The sequence below is a fragment of the Monodelphis domestica genome, chromosome 4, assembly GCF_027887165.1.
Source record: "Monodelphis domestica isolate mMonDom1 chromosome 4, mMonDom1.pri, whole genome shotgun sequence".
NCBI classification, from domain to species: Eukaryota; Metazoa; Chordata; class Mammalia; order Didelphimorphia; family Didelphidae; genus Monodelphis; species Monodelphis domestica.
In genome coordinates this window covers 92,076,617-92,094,916 of record NC_077230.1, presented here as the reverse complement: position 1 = coordinate 92,094,916, position 18,300 = coordinate 92,076,617, and the positions used below count along the sequence as shown (strand labels likewise).

Genomic DNA, 18,300 nt, shown 5'->3' with positions numbered 1-18,300 from the left:
CATCACTTATATTTTCTACTGTGTTACTACCCTACTTCCTCAGAGAGCCATCTCTTAAGAGTGAAAAAACTATGAAACTAAAAATCAACATAATTTAATAGCATTCAGTTTTGTTACTGTTCTTTCCATTTATTGTAGACATGTATATTTTCCTGGTTCCACTTAACTTCACTTTGCATATATTCATAGAGGTCTTGATGCCCTTGATTATTTCATAATAATAAGACTTTAGAATTTTGTATGTGGTGATGTACATCTCTGTTCATAGGGATGCTGAGACTGGCAGAACTCAGGAGTTCTGACCTGCATTGATTGACCTATACCCATGTTGGTGAACCTATGGCACATGTACTGGGGGGGGGGGGGTGGAGCTGCTCCCTATCCCCTCTCCGGGCCTGAGGACATTTCTCATGACCTGTCCCTCTACCTAGTAGCTTAATGAGAGTGCTTCTTCCCCTCGGAGGGGGGAGGGGGACTCACTTGCAGAGAGAGTCATAGTTTGGGCATTTAGTTTCTAAAAGGTTTAGCATCTCTAACTTATTCCATGGCAGAACCAAATTCAACATTAAGTTTGGTGAGGAGGTTGGGAGTCCCAATCAAAAACAAGACAGGTAATGAACCTGTGCCCATCAGTTGGTTTGGGCCCTGTGCTTATCTTTAAAAGATGGTAGTAATTAGTGATTTTTCTATCAGGAAAATATAACAAGTACAGAGATATACAAAGGTACTTTCAGAAGGCCATTTGTTTAAGGTTTTAAAACCTTCATATTCCAGCCAAACTGGCTTGCTTGTTCCCCACATATCAGATCTCAAAGAATTGGAAACTACTTTAGCAACCATCTAGTCCAATAACTTGACAGGAATTATAACACCCAGCAAGTAAGTAGCCATTCCGTCTTCCACTTCAGTGAGTTATTAGTCAAACTTCCAAAATGTTGGAGATAAGATATCCTTGCCCTGGAGTTCAAAATCTAAAACGAGATGATATGCAAACACCTATGTTAAAAAATTGTGTATATACATGAAAATGTATACATATGGCATAAATTGAGAATAACCATGAGGAATGACGTTAGAAAGGCTTCCTGTAGAGGGTAAGATTTTAGATCAGAGACCTGAAGGCAGGAAGAGGTTTTCCAGAATGGGGTATGGCCAGTAAAAATGCAGAGTTGGGAGCTAGTGTGAGGAACAGCAAGGGGACCAATGTCACTGATGTCCATAGGTATGGAGGACAAGTTGTAAGAAGACTGGAAAGGGTAGGGCCAAGTTGTGAAAGATTTTGAACATTAAACATGGTTTTGTATTTGATCCTGGAAGTGATTAGGAGCCACTGTAGTTTGTTGATTACGGGATTGACATACCTGAGCTTAGATTATTTTCATAGCTGAATTGAGGTTGCAATAGTCTAAGAAGAAACTTGTAGAAGGAAGATGGAATAGCAGACTATTGGAATAATTCCAGCCTAAGAGGAATTCTATCTCAGAACTTTCTGTGCTTAAAGGGCTCTAAATGGGCAGTTTTCCCCATTTATTGAAATCTGAGCAAAACAATACCTTTCATTTTATAGTCATTTCAAAACAATTCCACAGAAAGAAAAGATATTTTGATTTATATAACAAGTCAATGTTGGTATACCTTTAGAGTATTAAAACCAGATGGTCACAGATTAACAAAAATGCTGTTCTTAAAGAGTTCTCATTTGTTTGGTCACTACCCTAAGTTTCAAGGACTTTATAATTTCTTCCTGAATTTGAGTCTCTTACCAAAAAAAAAAAATCTAACTTCAGAGAAGGACAATACTTCCATGACAATAAACTTGAAAAGGTTTTTCTTTTTTTTCCCCTTTTTTAAACCCTTAATCTTTCATCTTGGAATCAATACTGTGTATTGGTTCCAAGGGAGAAAAGTGCTAAGGGCTAGCCAGTTGGGGTTAAGTGACTTGCAGAGGGTCACACAGCTAGGAATACCTGAGACCAGATTTGAATCCAGGACCTCCCATCTCCTGGCCTGGCTCTCAATCCACTGAGCCACCCAGCTGCCCCCTTTTCAGGTTTTTCATTGAAGTGAAACCATGTGCCTCAGACCAAGGCCCTGTCATAATGTAATTCTAGAAAGAAAGAAAGAAAAATATACTTTATAGGATATGCTTACTTTGGTGGGAGCCCATTATGCTTTTGGACAATACATGGTGCTTGGCACATAGTAAGCACTATAAAAATGTTACTATTGTAATGGTGGGATTGAGAGCGGGATTCTCTCCAATATTGGGACAGGAAACCAGCTATTGAAGAGGCTAATGGAGTCTGAACCTGACCCAGAGTGAGTCAAACCCCTCCCAACTCTGTTTCTAGATGATTTTGAATCTTCCTTCCTATTATGAAATTTGGAGACAAGTCTTGATATACTAACTGGCTAATTTATTTCTATAGTAAAGAGATAAAAGGGGGAAGAGGTAGGACAAGAGGAATTGGGTAGACCCTATCCCTATATTTACTATATATTTGATGGGATGAAATGATGGTATAAGATGATCTTCAAAACAAAGCAGTAACACTTCAGCACAAGTCAGGTAGGAAAAGGTATGTGGAAACCCAATTCTGCTCTCTAGCTCTGGACAGTCTCTGGTGAGAGTATCAGAAGAGAAGATGAGAAGAGAAATCAAAGAATGCCCAGACCTCCTGGCCAACAGTTTTCTCCTTTGGAATCTTTAGAATTCCATGGAATTCTTCCCTTGCTGGCTCATGACAGTTCCATCTGCTTCTCTTGGGTCCATTTTCATTACCTTTCAGGTTTTACTTTGCTTTTTGTCATTCTTCCTTGATTACACTATTTATTATAAGACTTTTCCTGTCATAAAAGCTAAATTTGCCTCTTCAATTTCTGCCCTTTGCTTTTAGCTCTAACTCCTTAAAACTAAACAGAAAAATCCCTCTTACTCAGGACAACTTTTCAAATACTTTAAGATAACTACTATGTTCCCTTTGAGTTTTTTCCTTCAGATTCAGTATCCCCACGATTGATGATCTTGAGATCCTTCACTATTCATTAACTAATACTGATAATGTCCTTCCTAAACTGTTGTATCCAGAATTAGAAATTAGTTAAGATGTGTTTTAATTGGGATAGAATAAAGAGGATCATATTCCTTATTTTGGGAAGTTAATTTTCTTGATGCAGCTCAAGATTAGATTAGTTTTTTTGTCTGTTACCTAACAGCTGCCTTGAGTTTGTGGTCCATTAAAACCCCCATGACAAATATGGTACTGATTCCAAAGCCAGGCAGGTCAAAAACAGAGAGAGAAAACTATAGACCAATCTCCTTAATGAACATAGATGCAAAAATCTTAAATAGAATACTAGCAAAAAGACTCCAGCAAGTCATCACGAGGATTATTCACTATGATCAGATGGGATTTATACCAGGAATGCAAGGATGGTTCACTATTAGGAAAACCATCCACATAATTGATCATATCAACAAGCAAACCAACAAAAATCACATGATTATCTCAATAGATGTAGAAAAAGCCTTTGATAAAATAAAACACCCATTTCTATTGAAAACACTAGAAAGCATAGGAATAGAAGGGCCTTTCTAAAAATAATAAACAGTATATATCTAAAACCATCAGAAAACATCATCTGCAATGGGGATAAACTAAATCCATTCCCAATAAGATCAGGAATGAAACAAGGATGCCCATTATCACCGCTATTATTTGACATTGTACTAGAAACACTATCAGTAGCAATTAGAGAAGAAAAAGAAATTGAAGGTATTAAAATAGGCAAGGAGGAGACCACTCTGGATGATATGATGGTCTACTTAAAGAATCCTAGACACCAAGGAAAAGCAACTGCTTGACTACAGGGGTTGAGGGGACATGCCTGAGGAGACTCTAAATGAACACTCTAATGCAAATACCAACAACATGGAAATGGGTTTGAATCAAGAACACATGTGATACCCAGTGGAATCGCGCGTCGGCTAGGGGAGGGGGCGGGGGGAAGAAAAGAAAATGATCTTTGTTTCCAATGAATAATGTTTGGAAATGACCAAATAAAAAAATGTTAAAAAAAAAGAATCCTAAAGAATCAACTAAGAAGCTAGTCAAAATAATCAACAACTTTAGCAAAGTTGCAGGATACAAAATAAACCCACATACATCATCAGCATTTCTATATATCTCCAACACATCTCAGCAGCAAGAATTAGAAAGAGAAATTCCATTTAAAGACACCCAAGACAATATAAAGTACTTAGGAATCTGTCAAGACAAACACAGGAACTATATGAACACAACTACAAAAAACTTACCACACACTTAAAACTAGATCTAAACAAATGGAAAAACATTAACTGCTCATGGGTGGGATGAGTTAACATAATAAAAATGACCATCCTACCCAAATTAATTTACTTATTTAGTTCCATACCCATCGAATTACCAAAAAACTTTTTTATTGAATTAGGAAAAAAACATAACAAAGTTCATTTGGAAAAACAAAAGATCAAGGATATCCAGGGAAATAATGAAAAAAATATGCGAAGGAAGGTGGCTTTGCAGTACCGGATCTCAAACTATACTATAAAGCAGTGGTCATCAAAACAATTTGGTACTAGCTAAGAGACAGAAAGGAGGATCAGTGGAATAGACTTGGGGTAAGTGACCACAGCAAGACAATCTATGACAAGCCCAAAGATCCCAGCTTTTGGGATCAAAATCCACTATTTGATAAAAACTGCTGGGAAAATTGGAAGACAGTGTGGGAGAGATTAGGTTTGGATCAACACCTCACACCCTACACCAAGATAAACTCAGAATGGGTGAATGACTTGAATATAAAGAAGGAAACTGTAAGCAAATCAGGTGAACACAGAATAGTATACATGTCAGACCTTTGGGAAGGGAAAGATTTTAAAACCAAGCAAGAGCTAGAAAAAAAAATCACAAAATGTAAAATAAATAATTTTGAGTACATCAAATTAAAAAGGTTTTGAACAACTAAAACCAATGCAACCAAAATGAGAAGGGAAGCAACAAATTGGGAAATAATCTCCATAGCAAAAACCTCTGACAAAGGTCTAATAACTCAAATTTATAAAGAGCTAAATCAATTGTACAAAAAAATCAAGCCATTCTCCAATTGATAAATGGGCAAGGGGCATGAATAGGCAATTTTCAGTTAAAAAATCAAAATTATTAATAAGCACATGAAAAAGTGTTCTAAATCTCTTATAATTAGAGAAATGCAAATCAAAACAACTCTGAGGTATCACCTCACACCTAGCAGATAGGCTAACATGACAGCTATTGAAAGTAATGAATGCTGGAGGGGATGTGGCAAAGTAGGGACATTAATTCATTGCTGATGGAGTTGTGAATTAATCCAACCACTCTGGAGGGCAATTTGGAACTATGCCCAAAGGGTGACAAAAGACTGTCTGCCCTTTGATAGCACTGCTGGGTTTGTACCCCAAAGAGATAATAAGGAAAAAGACTTGTGCAAGAATATTCATAGCAGCACTCTTTGTGGTGGCCAAAAATTGGAAAATGAGGGGATGCCCTTCAATTGGAGAATGGCTGAACAAATTGTGGTATATGTTGGTGATGGAATAATATTGGGCTAAAAGGAATAATAAAGTGGAGGAATTCCATGGAGACGGAACAACTTCCAGGAAGTGATACAGAGTGAGAGGAGCAGAACCAGGAAAACACTGTACACAGAGACTGATACACTGTGGTACAATCGAATGTAATGGACTTCTCCATTAGTGGCAATGCAGTGATCCAGAACAACTTGGAGGGATCTATGAGAAAGAACACTATTCACAAATAGAGGAAAAACTGTGTGAGTAGAAACACAGAAAAAAAACAACTGCTTGAATACATGGGTCGAGGGGATACGATTGGGGATGTAGACTCTAAATGAACATCCTAGTGCAAACATCAACAACATGGAAATAGGTTCTGATCAAGGACACAAATAATACCCAATGAAATTGCCCATCAGCTGCAGGAAGGGGAAGGAAGTGAAGGGAGGGAAATAATATGATTCTTGTAACCAAGGAATAATGTTCTAAATTGACTAAATAAAATAAAAACAAACAAAAAAACCCCTATGAACTTTCTTAAATAAATTGCTGACAAAACATGCCTTCACAACCACTATATGCAAAGCTGACTTTTTTTGAAAATCCAAATGTGTACCAGGTCTGTATCCCAAAGAGATTAAAAAACAAAAACAAAGAGGAAGAACCTGTTTGTACAAGAATATTCATAGCTGCTCCCTTTATGGTAGCAAAGAATTGGAAGTTAAAGGCATGTCCCTCAGTTGGGGAATGGCTGAACAAATTGTGGTATGTGACGGTGATGGAATATTATTGTGCTATAAGGAATAATGAACAGGATGATTACAGAAAGAACGGGAAAGACCTGAACTGATGCAGAGTGAAATAAGCAGAACCAGGAAAACATTGTACACAGTAATAGCAATATTATGTCTGAGGGACAGGTCCTGGAAAGATGGAGTAAAAAGAAAAGAAAATAGAATTAAGTTTCATATTCTTAGCTTAAACTCCCTTTCACCACATCCATGTCAGCAGGACATGATGAGAAACACATTTCAGGTTAGTCCTTTAGGAGACTAACAGGTAGAGTTACTATACTTCAATGTGAATGATAGGGTTTGTAAATTGAGTTCTGATCAGCTGGTTCTCTTGACTAAATTATAACTCTAATAACTGGCCAGTAGTGAAGGAGAGGAGGGACTGATTCATGTTAATAAAAGGGAGCCTGAATACTCCCATTCCTTGTACTTGCTTGCTGGCTGTAACACTGGCCCCTGAGTACCCACTCTGGTGGGGATGAAATAAAATAGCCTTTGCCACATTAAAAAAAAATCCAGGTAGACTCTTCATCCTCATGGAAGTTGTTTTATTAGATCCATCTTAATATGCTAACCTATTAATATTGAAATGATCAGATTGATATCTTTTAACTGATTCTATTTACAGCTAATTGATTTTTGTCCTACAAATGCCTAAGTCATGGTTCTTTGTTTGTGAACTGGGTTCAGAAACTCATAATGAGTTTAGTTTAGAAATACAGTTCTGCTAATCAATGTTCTATTCTTGCCTCAAGGAAACCTATTTTCCTTGAGGAATGCAAGTCTGGGAGGCCAGAGAGTCTGGTTTAGTATTTTTTAGATCACCAAGCTATTCTTCAAGGATGTCTGGTTTGTTCTTTTTTAAACCCTTATCTTCTGTCTTAGAATCAAGATATTGGTTCTAAGGCAGAAGAGTGGTAAGGGTTAGGCAATGGGGGTCAAGTGACTTGCTCAGGGTCACACAGCTAGGATGTGTCTGAGTTCAGATTTGAACCCAGGACCTCCCATCTCTGGGCCTGACTCTCAATCCACTGAGCCACCCAGCTGCCCCCTCTCTCATTTGTTTTCCAAAGAAGTCTGGTCCACTAATTCTAACCTTGCAAGTGGACTCAAACAAAGAATATTTCTTAGTCGTAGGAGGAATGGAGGGGTTTGTTGGTAGCCCTTCATCCAGTTATATTGATTTCACCATTTGTTATGTTGAGCTCTTTTAACCAATTGTAATTTGTTCCCTGCCTTCAAAGTTTGTTTTTATTTGTGCTCCCCAAACCTATAAAAGAGAGCTGTTCCCTTCATTTGGAGTCGTACCTCTGCTACAGAAGCTGAGATCCTAATTTTTGATTAAGTCGTGCTTTACTAATAAATTGATCATGCTTGTAACTTTGTGCTTCAGTTTATCACATTTTTAACTGTAACAATATCTTTTCTGGATTTAGTCATTTAGTATTTTAGAGACCTTTCTCAGCTTTCTCTCAGCTCTCGTGAACCTTAATATAAGTGGTCTCTGGGACATTCCATTGGAGACTACTTGCCAAGTTAACTATGAATTATTGAGACTGCTTGAATCTACCCATTTGACTAGTTCCAAATTTCATTTAACCCTTATCTTAGTTAACATTGTTGGCTTACTCCAGTGGAGTGTAAGTTCGTTGGGAGTAGGAGCTTTTATTTTCTCTTTAAATCCCCAGCAAGCACAGTCCCTGACCCAAAACTAATAAATGAATGAATATCCTCAAGTCCTCTCCCTTTCACCACCCCTCCTGGAGCCCTGCTAATCTTTGATCTCTTCCTCTCACACTTCGTCTTGGATTTAAGGAGACCTACTGAGTAGTTTCTGATTCTTCATAGTCTACCATTCAAAGTTCAGCTCAAAGCCCAACTGCTGTCTATATTGACATTATTTTTCTGAATCCCTACAACAAACATAGCATTTTGCCATTTAAATGACAGCCATTTAAGTGGTAGCATTTCCTTGTGTGCCCTTTCTCCAAGTAGGTTTTAAGCTAAAAGACAAGGACCGTATTTTATATAGTCACGGAATCTGAGAGATATATTTTATAAGTCAGAATCTTGGAATTTAGAAGAGATCTCAGAAGTCATCTCATCCAACCCATTCCTGGAGCATAAATTCTTTCTACAGCATGCTTCACAATTGATGATATAATTGATGATATGGCAAATTCTGAACGGCATACTAAAAAGCAGACATCACCTTGGCAGCAAAGGTCTACATAGTCAAAGCTATGGTTTTTTAGTTGGAATATATAGCTATGAGAGTTGAATTATAAGGAAAGTTGATCCTCACAGAATTGATTGATGCTTTCAGATTATGGTGCTGGAGAAGACTTTGAGAGTCCTTTGGACAGCATGGAGATTAAATTAGAAAATACTTAAAGAATTTTGTTGTGACTATTCATTGGAAGGGCAAATACTGGAGCTGAAGCTTAAATACTCTGGCCACCTAATGAGAAGTCAGGACTCATTAGGAAAGACCCTGATATTGGGAATAATTGAAGGCAAAAGAAGAAGGGGACAGTAAGAGATTGTGTAAAATTGGAGATTTGAACCCCAGACTTCAATCCCCAGAAGTCTTTGGTATTTCCCAGAATTCCCTATAATCTCACCTGAGTCTCCACCTGGGTGAGATTACAATTAGTATTTATCGGGCTCTCTGCCTCCCAAGAGTTTTCTTCCTCTACTTGGACATTGTAACATGTAGTAAGTAGGCTATGAATGGGCTAGGCATGTGGTTTATTATTTTGTATCCTTGGTTTCTAATAATCTTTAATAAACCTCATAAAAATAATATTCCTATTACTAGAAACTAAAATTAATTTTTACAATAGATAGTGTCATTGAAAATAACAAACATGAGTTTGGGCAGACTTTAAAAGATATATTAGGGGCAGCTGGGTAGCTCAGTGGATTGAGAGCCAGGCCTAGAGACGGGAGGTCCTGGGTTCAAATATGACCTCAGACACTTTCCAGCTGTGTGACCCTGGGCAAGTCACTTGACCCCCATTGCCTAGCCTTTACTGCTCTTAGACAGAAGGTAAGGGTTTAAAAAAAAAAAGGTATATAGTGGGAGCTGGCAGATTATGGCCCATGGGGTCACATAGGGTTGGACATGACTGAATAACAACATATGTGTAGATATTCTATTTTTAATCAGCACATTTCTAATCTTGGATCTTTTCCTCTTGTACATACACATAAATATATATGTGTGTGTGTGTGTGTGTGTGTGTGTGTGTATTCATGCATGTGTTCGCGCAATTGAATGTGTGTATATATACACACACACACATATTTTAAAGGGTTCTTCCTTTGATCTCCTTCATGTCTGACCCCAAGCAGCTGCCTGCCTTGTTTACCTTTTGCTTTGGCATAAGGGTTTTGTTTGTGGTTGAAATAGCCTTAGATCATGCTTTTTCTTCTCTGCTCCCAAGAACCACCACTGATGCTTCTAAAGGTAGTAAATGAATAAGGAAAGAACAGAGACAAAATTTACAGAAATGCCAAAGATATCATAAATCACTACGGCTGGAAACGACCTTAAAGATCAGGTCCAATTGGAGACAAGGAGAAAGAGCACTGGTCTTGGAGTCAGAAGGTCTGAATTCAGTTACTGGCTGTGCTTCTTACTAGCTGTGTAACCACTTGCAAGTACATTTCATCAGGGCAAGTGTTTCCTCAGTCATTCTATCTTTTGCTCATTATACTTCCTTCTTGTTTTCAATTAATATCTCATTTCCATTAGTAACAAACTATGGATATACTTTTAAATTTATCTGGCTCCTTAAAATTTTTTTTGTGGCATTCCAGGTATATTCTAATACTGAAAATATTATTGATATATTAATATTGTAACCTATGTGCTCATGTACCAGATTCATGGTCATATTATTTCTTGATCATTGTATTTAATTGGTACTCTATTAATTCTGACCACTCTCCAAACCTATAGTCCAAAGGTCAGGAGCATTCCTGGGCAGGATATTAGCTGCCACCGGATCTTAGCTCCTAATTTGACAGACCAGATTCCCTACCAGGTCACATGTTTGATTAACCTCCTCCTCTTTGATCTTGTGGTTGTCAGCTGAGCCAGTGTCAAATCATATGCCATGTCACTTGTTCATTAGCTACCTCTCATTCCCCATTCCTTGATTCTGGAGCCCATGTTTCTGAACTCTTTTTCTCTGAGTCTTTTTTCCTTTATTGTGTTCCCTTTCTCTCTCTATCAGCTTCACCCATTTCTAACTTCCCTTCTAAGGTGTCCACCCATGAAGATATTAATTTGTGGTTGCAGGTAGCTACATTTTTTAAATTTGAAAATCTTTATTTAATTAATTAATTTTGAATATTTCCCCATGGTTAATTCATGTTCTTTCCCTCCCTCCCTTCCTTCCTCCCCCCCGCCCCCCACTGATGTACAATTCCACTGGGTTTTACATGTGTCATTGATCAAGACCTATTTCCATATTATTAATATTTACATTAGGGTGATTGCTTAGAGTCTACATCCCTAATCATATCCCCATCAACCCATGTGATCAAGCAGTTGTTTTTCTTCTGTGTTTCTACTCCCACAGTTCTTTCTCTGGATGTGAATAGTCCCTCAGAATTGTCCTGTATTATTGCATTGTTGCTAGTAGAGAAGTCCATTACATTCAATTGTACCACAGTGTATCAGTCTCTGTGTATAATGTTCTACTGGTTCTGCTCCTCTCGCTCTGCATCACTTCCTGGAGGTTGTTCCAGTCCTCATGGAATTCCTCCAGTTTATTATTCCTTTGAGCACAATAGTATTCCATCACCCAACATATTCCCCAATCGAAGGGCATCCCCTCATTTTCCATTTTTTGTCACCACAAAGAGCGTGGCTATAAATATTTTTGTACACATATTTTCCCCTCTTATTTCTTTGGGGTATAAACCCAGTAGTGGTATGGCTGGATCAAGAGGCAGACAGTCTTTTAAAGTCCTTTGGGCATATTTCCAAATTGCCTTCCAGAATGGTTGGATCAGTTCACACTCCACCAGCAATGCATTAATGTCCCAATTTTGCTACCCCCCCCCCCAACATTTATTACTTTCCTTTGCTGTCATTTTACTGGCTCCTTCTTGAATCCATTTATATTTTAATTTTTTTGCCAGAGTAAAGAATCCCACAAGTTTATTCCCTGGTGTATGTTAGTAGTTCCTTTCATTTTTAACCTTGTATTACTATCTAATTTTACAGATATTCTGTAGCTTGAGTATGATGAGATTTGGCCAACAAATCTATGTTCACTCTAGCTATATATGTTAAGATTTTAGACTTTAATAGTAAAACTCAACTCTCCTTTACAAAGACTTTGGAGTATTTTATGCTTGTTCCCATCTAGAAGCTTTTCCATCCCTTTATTAATTATAACTGTCCTCCTCTATATATTTTTACCCAATTTTGAGTAATTTCATCAGAATTAGAGCTGGAAAAAATTTATAGATTATCTAGTAATTATACAAATAAGAAAACTGAGGCTCAAAGATGGGAAATAATTTGCCCACAGTCACATAGGAGCAAAGTCAGGTCTTCTGACATGTAACCAAGTGTTCTTTCCACCACAGCATTCTACATCTTCTCTGGGCTTCAGTTTATCTATTAAAAGAGAGTTGCCTCACATTCTTCGCCTCTATATCCATTCTTTTCTCATGAAAACCTGCAATGTGACTTCTGACCTCATTGCTCAAATGAAATCTCACCCTACCATGTTACCAATGATATCTTAATTTTCAAATTAAACATTTTGATCCTTATCTTTTTTCCCCTCTCTGCAGCATTTGAAACTATTTAAAACCCTTACTTGAGCTTGAATACAATATTCTCATTCTTCGTGGTACTGTGTTCTCTTCAGTCTTCTCCTAAGTATATAACTGCCACTCCATTTCCTTTGTTGGATTATCATATCATGTCCACTAACTATGAATATACCTCAAAGCTGTATCCCAGAGTCTTTCTCTTTTCTCTCTATGTTCATCTGCTGCCATCAGTTCAGTTTCTCTTTGGGTATTTGAATTTATCTAGCTGTAGAGTCTCCTAAGCTCTTGTCTAGTATTATCAACTGCCTACTGGACATTTTGAACTGCATGTTCTGTAGGCATCTCAAAAGCATTATGTCTAAAATAGAACTCACATCTTTTCCTCAGAACTCTCTCCTCTTCTAAACTTTCTTATTTTTGTCAAGGGTACCATTACTCTTTTAGTAATGCAGATTTGGAACTTCAGTGTCATTCTTTATCCCTTACTCTCACTCACACCACATAGCCTTTCAATTGTTAAATATTGTTACTCTTTGTTTACCTTCTTTCTATCCTCAGAGCCACCACCTTTACTCAGTCTTTCATCAACTATTGCCTGGACTATTGCAATAACTTCCTAATTGTATCACTGCCTTGGCTCTTCCTATTCCAATCTATCCTCCACATAGTAGTCAGTAATTTTCCTAAAGCACAGGTCTGACCATATCACCTACCTAGTCAACAACAATAATAATAACTAACATTTATATAGCATCTACTATATGCCAGGCACTATGCTAGGTGCTTTACAATATGAATTCATTTGATAAACCTTAGTGACTTCCTATTACCTTTAGAATAAAATATAAATTCCTGTTTAACTTTTAAAGCTCTTCAAGATTTGGTCCCATCCTTCCTAACATTAATAGCCTTTATGTACTTCTTAGAACTCTTATTCCATGTTTCGTCATCTGTAGAATGAGCTGAAGAAATGGTATACCATTCTAGTATCTTTGTCAAGAAAACCCCAAATGGGTTCACAAAGAACGGCACACAACTGGACAACACCTAAAAGTCTCCTTAGAACAGCTATATTGTTTACTTGCTGTTAATCACACAAAATACTATCTCCTGAAAACATCCTTTTACAATGATTGTCCCTCAAACCTTGAATATACTTTCTCACTTCTGTATCTTCAAAGCCTTGGAGTCTCCTTCATGTCTCAGCTCAAATTGCTTGGTTGTACTATGTTAACTCCCCCTGTCCCTTTTCTAGCCCCATCTTTTGGGATGGTTTTGTCCAATTCGAATGCATGCTCCATGAAGGCAGAGATTATCTTGCCTACTTGTATTTGACTCCCTAGTGCTTTATGCACTTTATGCTTTTTCCTGCAGCAACATATTGACTTAGAAAATCATAAATTAACATTATCTGTATTGTGCAGTATTTTTGTTTATCTTGTTAAGCATTTCCTGATTAGATTTTATTCTGGTTTTGCTTTAGAAATGTTTTTGTCTTTCTACATCTATCTGGTATAACCCAGTGGAATTGTTGGTCAGCTCTAGGACAGTGGAGAAGAGGGGAAGGAGAGAACACGGATCATGTAACCATGGAAAAATATTTTAAAAAATAAATTTATATCTATATCTGCATCTATCTAGCTGCTAGTGCCTTTTCCTTCAAGATTGCTTTTTATCTATGTGTTATATGTATTTCCTACATGTACATGTGATGTGTGGATGGAATAGAATTTAAGTATCTTAAATGCCTTTTCCTTCACAATTATCTTTTTATCTATGTGTCATATGTATTTTCCATATACCTATATACATATTTTGTATCCACCTATATATGTACATGTAACATATAGATACAATGAAATGTAAGTTCCTTATGTGACTTCTTCAAGATTACCTTTTATCTGTGTGTTATATATATTTTCTATACACCAGCATACATGCTTTGAATCCATCTGTAATACCTGTTATGTATTAATATAATAAAATGTAAGTTCCTTGAGTGGGGGGACTATTTTCTTTTTTTTTCTTTTTTTAAATAATACTATAGATCCCAAATAGTTTTTTGATTCAGTTTCCAAGCAGTAAGTACTAAAAACACATGAATTAGCTGCTGGGAAACAATGCACTAGTTATCTTTATCTCATCAGTACTTTTGCCTCTAAGGGGCTGCTTTCATTCATACTTTTTCAAAACCCCATTCTCAAGCATTGTGATCTTCATCAAGTATTTTCTTATGTTTATACATATATACTATAAATATATATAATATACATATAACATACAATATAAAATAGATACATATAATACACATAAATGTGTTTTTTTTTTGGCTCCTTTTAAGCAACGAAATTCGTCCACATAAAAAGGCATACTACTTTACAAAGGAATAACAGAGAAATTTTTTAAAATTCACTGAAACAAATCAACACGTCAACTAAGTCTGGCCATTTTTGCAGAATTCCACATCCACAGTCCCTCAGCTCGGTTAAAAGAGAGTCGTGCATTTTTATAGTCCTCTGGGGCCAAGATTGGTCATTATCCCAAAGCATTCAGTTTCCATTTTTGTTTAATAATCATTTATTAAATGTCTACCATACACTAGGTTTTGGAGACACACAAAAAATAATGAAAACTATTCTTTGCTCTCAAGAAGCTTACATTCAATTGGGAAGTTACTCAAACGGAATTTGGAAGTTCCCTCTAAGTATGTGACTTGCAACCTATCCATAGGGCTGTTCAACCTATGCAGGTTTATCAATATTCTCCCAAACGTCTGGCATCTGGAGGTGAGGAAAAGGTGGAGAGAGGGGCTTCCAACATGCTGCAAGCCTTCCTCACTTTCTCTCAGCATAGTAAGGGCATCAGTGGAACTCTATCCCGACTAGCCATTAGCAGGTGTCCCTCGCGCTGTATACAAACTCAGCTCATCTTCTCTTTCGGTCAGGGATTTCCTCAATGACATTGTTTGCTCTTGATCTTGAATAATGCATTGCATCGAGAGCCTCTCCTCCATCATCCTCAGCGTAATCCTCTAGCTTTTCACAGGTAATGGTGTTCCGCTTCCCACTTCCATAGAGCACGAATAAACACGTACAAATAGTTGTGTTTTTTTTAAATTATGTTTTATTCGTACAATTCGAGGAAGAATAGTACAATACAATTCGAAGGAAACTAACGCATTAACAAAGCCCGCCTCCTACCTGTGACTCCAAGCCAATCAGAGACCTCCTTCTTTAGGCAGGCAGTGACGTCAGGGCGTACAGTAGACGTACGCGGGCAGATAGCGTCACGCGCTCCATGGTAACAACGCTGGGTAGCATTTAAAGATGGCAGCCGAAGCAGGCGGCGGCGGCCCGGGCGGGCGGCGCCCGAGTGGACCTCTGTGGACCTTGCTGCTCTTTCTGACCGGTCTTCGGCCGAGCATCGCCGCCTCCTCTTCGGTTTCCCTGAGCGGTGGCTCCCATTGCCAGCACCGCGTCCCCTCTGCCGATGAGGTAAGGATGCCAGAGCCCGGCCGAGGTGCAGGGAGTGGGCTCGGCATCGAGACGCCGGGCGGGATTGGAGCGGGAACAGAATCACGGGCGACGGGGCCCGACCCGTGGGGCTGCGGATGGTAATTCTCATTCATTCGCGCTTTCAGGTTAATAAAGCGCTTTCCTTCGAACTGTCTAGGGAGAGAGGAAGAGTTCCCGCATCCTGTCGGATGGGGCATCCCCGAGAGAGGGCAGACATTGGCTCGTTTTACAAATGAATTGGAGCTTTTGACTTTCAAAAATAAGAAAAGAAGGAAAGATAGGAAGAAAAAGAATCAAAGGAAAAAAGAAAGAATGAAAGTGAAAGGAAGGAAGAAAGGATTTAAGGAGAAAAAAGAATGAATCAAAGAAAGAATGAAGGAAAAAAAAAACCTTTTCTGTTTGATATTTTGTCAGCAGCAAGTTAAAATAGGGTCAGGATTCCAATCGATCAATCAACAAGTATTGACTAGATTCACCTGGCACTTGTCTAGGTGCTAAGGAGATACAAATGTAAAACAATCCTTCCTTGCTTGCTTGAAGGTTACATCCTGACACCCGAGAGAGAAGTGCACAGGTGTCAAAATATGGGCAGTGAATATAAAATTAATACAAAGCAATTAAATAAAAGGTCATTCATGTGGGTAGGCTGCTAGGTTTTTAATGTGGATTAAGAGCCTGAAGACTTGAATACAAATCCTGCACTAGCTGAGACTGTGAGCTAGTCTCTTTACCTCTTTATCTATTACTTGATAAGTGAAATGTAGACTATACTAGCCCCTCCCCTAGGCTGTTTGAGGATAGAAAAAGATAACATTTGAATAGTTTGGGTGGAGAGTGAGTGTGGGAGGGGTGTGGGGACTGTTTCAGGAAATACTTTCTGTAAGATGAAGTAAAAGGCTGAAGGTGAGGAGGGAATGTGGTCCAGGAAGGAAGAATTGGATTGCTAATTAATTTTAAAATTATAAAAATGGGACAGGAACTCTCAAATTCTAGTGGGTAAAGGTCATGATGGTCATGAGAAGTGAGGCTGCAATTGTGCTTTAATAAAGCATAGAGGGTATAGGGGCAAAGGGCACAGAAAATACAGGAAAAATGGGGTGCAAATGTGGAGAGGATATAGAAGTAGACTGTCAAGGTCAGGGATGGAGTAGTGGCATGGGGAAGAGAATAGGGAGGGGGGGAAAGTTACTCAGGTTACCACAGATTGGAGTGGAATCGGAAGCATTTAAGGAGATGGAGATGGAAGAATGCTGGAGGTAGAGAGGAAGAAGGGGAGCAGAATTTGAGGTCTCATATTTAGAGGGTTTAGAGGGGGACAGAGTCATACCCTTAGCTCTGGGGGTACAGAAAAGCAAGGCAACCACTGGTCTGAAGATGCTCACATTCTGATAGGGGAGACAACACATAGAGAAGGTTTCAAGCTGAAAGTCAGATATAAAGACTTCATCCTCTTTAGAATACAGAGACAATGTAGGTAAGAATGTATCATTTCCACTGATAAAACTGTATCTATTTCTGAGCTGTTTGACAAAGCCAAGGACCACACCATTGGTGGTAATAACTTATTTTCTCTGTCTTCTGTACTTTTGGGTGCTGAGGAAGTTGGGATTTAAAATACCTAGAAAAGCAGTTACAATATTCATCACCCACAAGCATTGCTGCCATGGATGGTTACTGCTGCTAAACCTAGACTGGAAAAAGGTCTAAGGGAGAACAACAGGACAGGATTGCTATTTCCAAATTCTTGGGCTTACATGTCATTCAGTGGTAATTATTTGGTAGTTCTGTTGTTAGTAGTGAGGATAGCAGACCCCTTCTCCAGAGAGAATGCTTCCCTCAATGATGATTGAAGAGGCCAGAGATGGTATTTGATTTCTAGGGGGAGCAATAACAATTTAGGGAATGGTAAAAGGCCACTTGAATTGAATGAACCTTGAAGGGATTAAAGGATACTGGGAGACAGAGATGAGAATAAACAAAGGGGTCATGGAATGTGATACATAGAGAACATCAAGTAGACTATTTTAACTAAAACATAGAATAATGGGAAATCAGTGTGGAAAAATAGATTCATGGGATCAATAAGTCTAATTCTGGAAGGGATCCTAGAAGTCATATACCTTGTCTCACTCCCTAATTTTGTTCTATTTTTAATTTTTCCATTAATAAGCATTTATTTTCTTTCCTTACTGCATCCCCCCTTCCGTGAATAAAAAGAAAAACACAAAAGCACTAGAGGAAAAATTGGAGAAAGAGATTAGAGTAATAAGAGAAAATTTTGCAAAGAAAATTTAACAGCTTAGTAAGAGTCACAAAAATTACTGAAGAAAATAACTCTTTAAAAATCAGAATTAGCCAAATGGTAAAAGAACAAACCTCATTTAAGAAAAACAAAAACTCTTGTAATAAATATGCATAGCCTAGCAAAACAAATTCTCACATTGGCCACATTTAAAAATATGTTGGTCCCTTGAAATCATGCCAATCTTATTTTACAGAAAGTGGCAGGCAGAATTCAAACTCAGATCTCTTGACTCTTTTTCAGTGCTTTTTCTGTTCCACTGTGTTGCTTTGTTAGTTATCAATTTAAATG

General features: G+C 38.0%; 1 protein-coding gene across 2 annotated transcripts in view; it reads left to right on the top strand.

The window, feature by feature from the left end:
• The first annotated feature begins 15,479 nt into the window (after positions 1–15,479).
• The window catches only part of LMLN (leishmanolysin like peptidase), a 58,749-nt gene continuing 55,928 nt past the window's right edge, over positions 15,480–18,300 (top strand). The window contains exon 1 of one of the 2 annotated variants that reach the window (XM_003341192.3): positions 15,480–15,686. In XM_003341192.3, coding sequence (XP_003341240.2) covers positions 15,519–15,686 — 168 coding nt within the window. In that variant the 5' untranslated portion in view covers positions 15,480–15,518. The remainder of the gene's footprint in view (positions 15,687–18,300) is intronic. The other variant, XM_056793585.1, reaches the window with a different exon arrangement.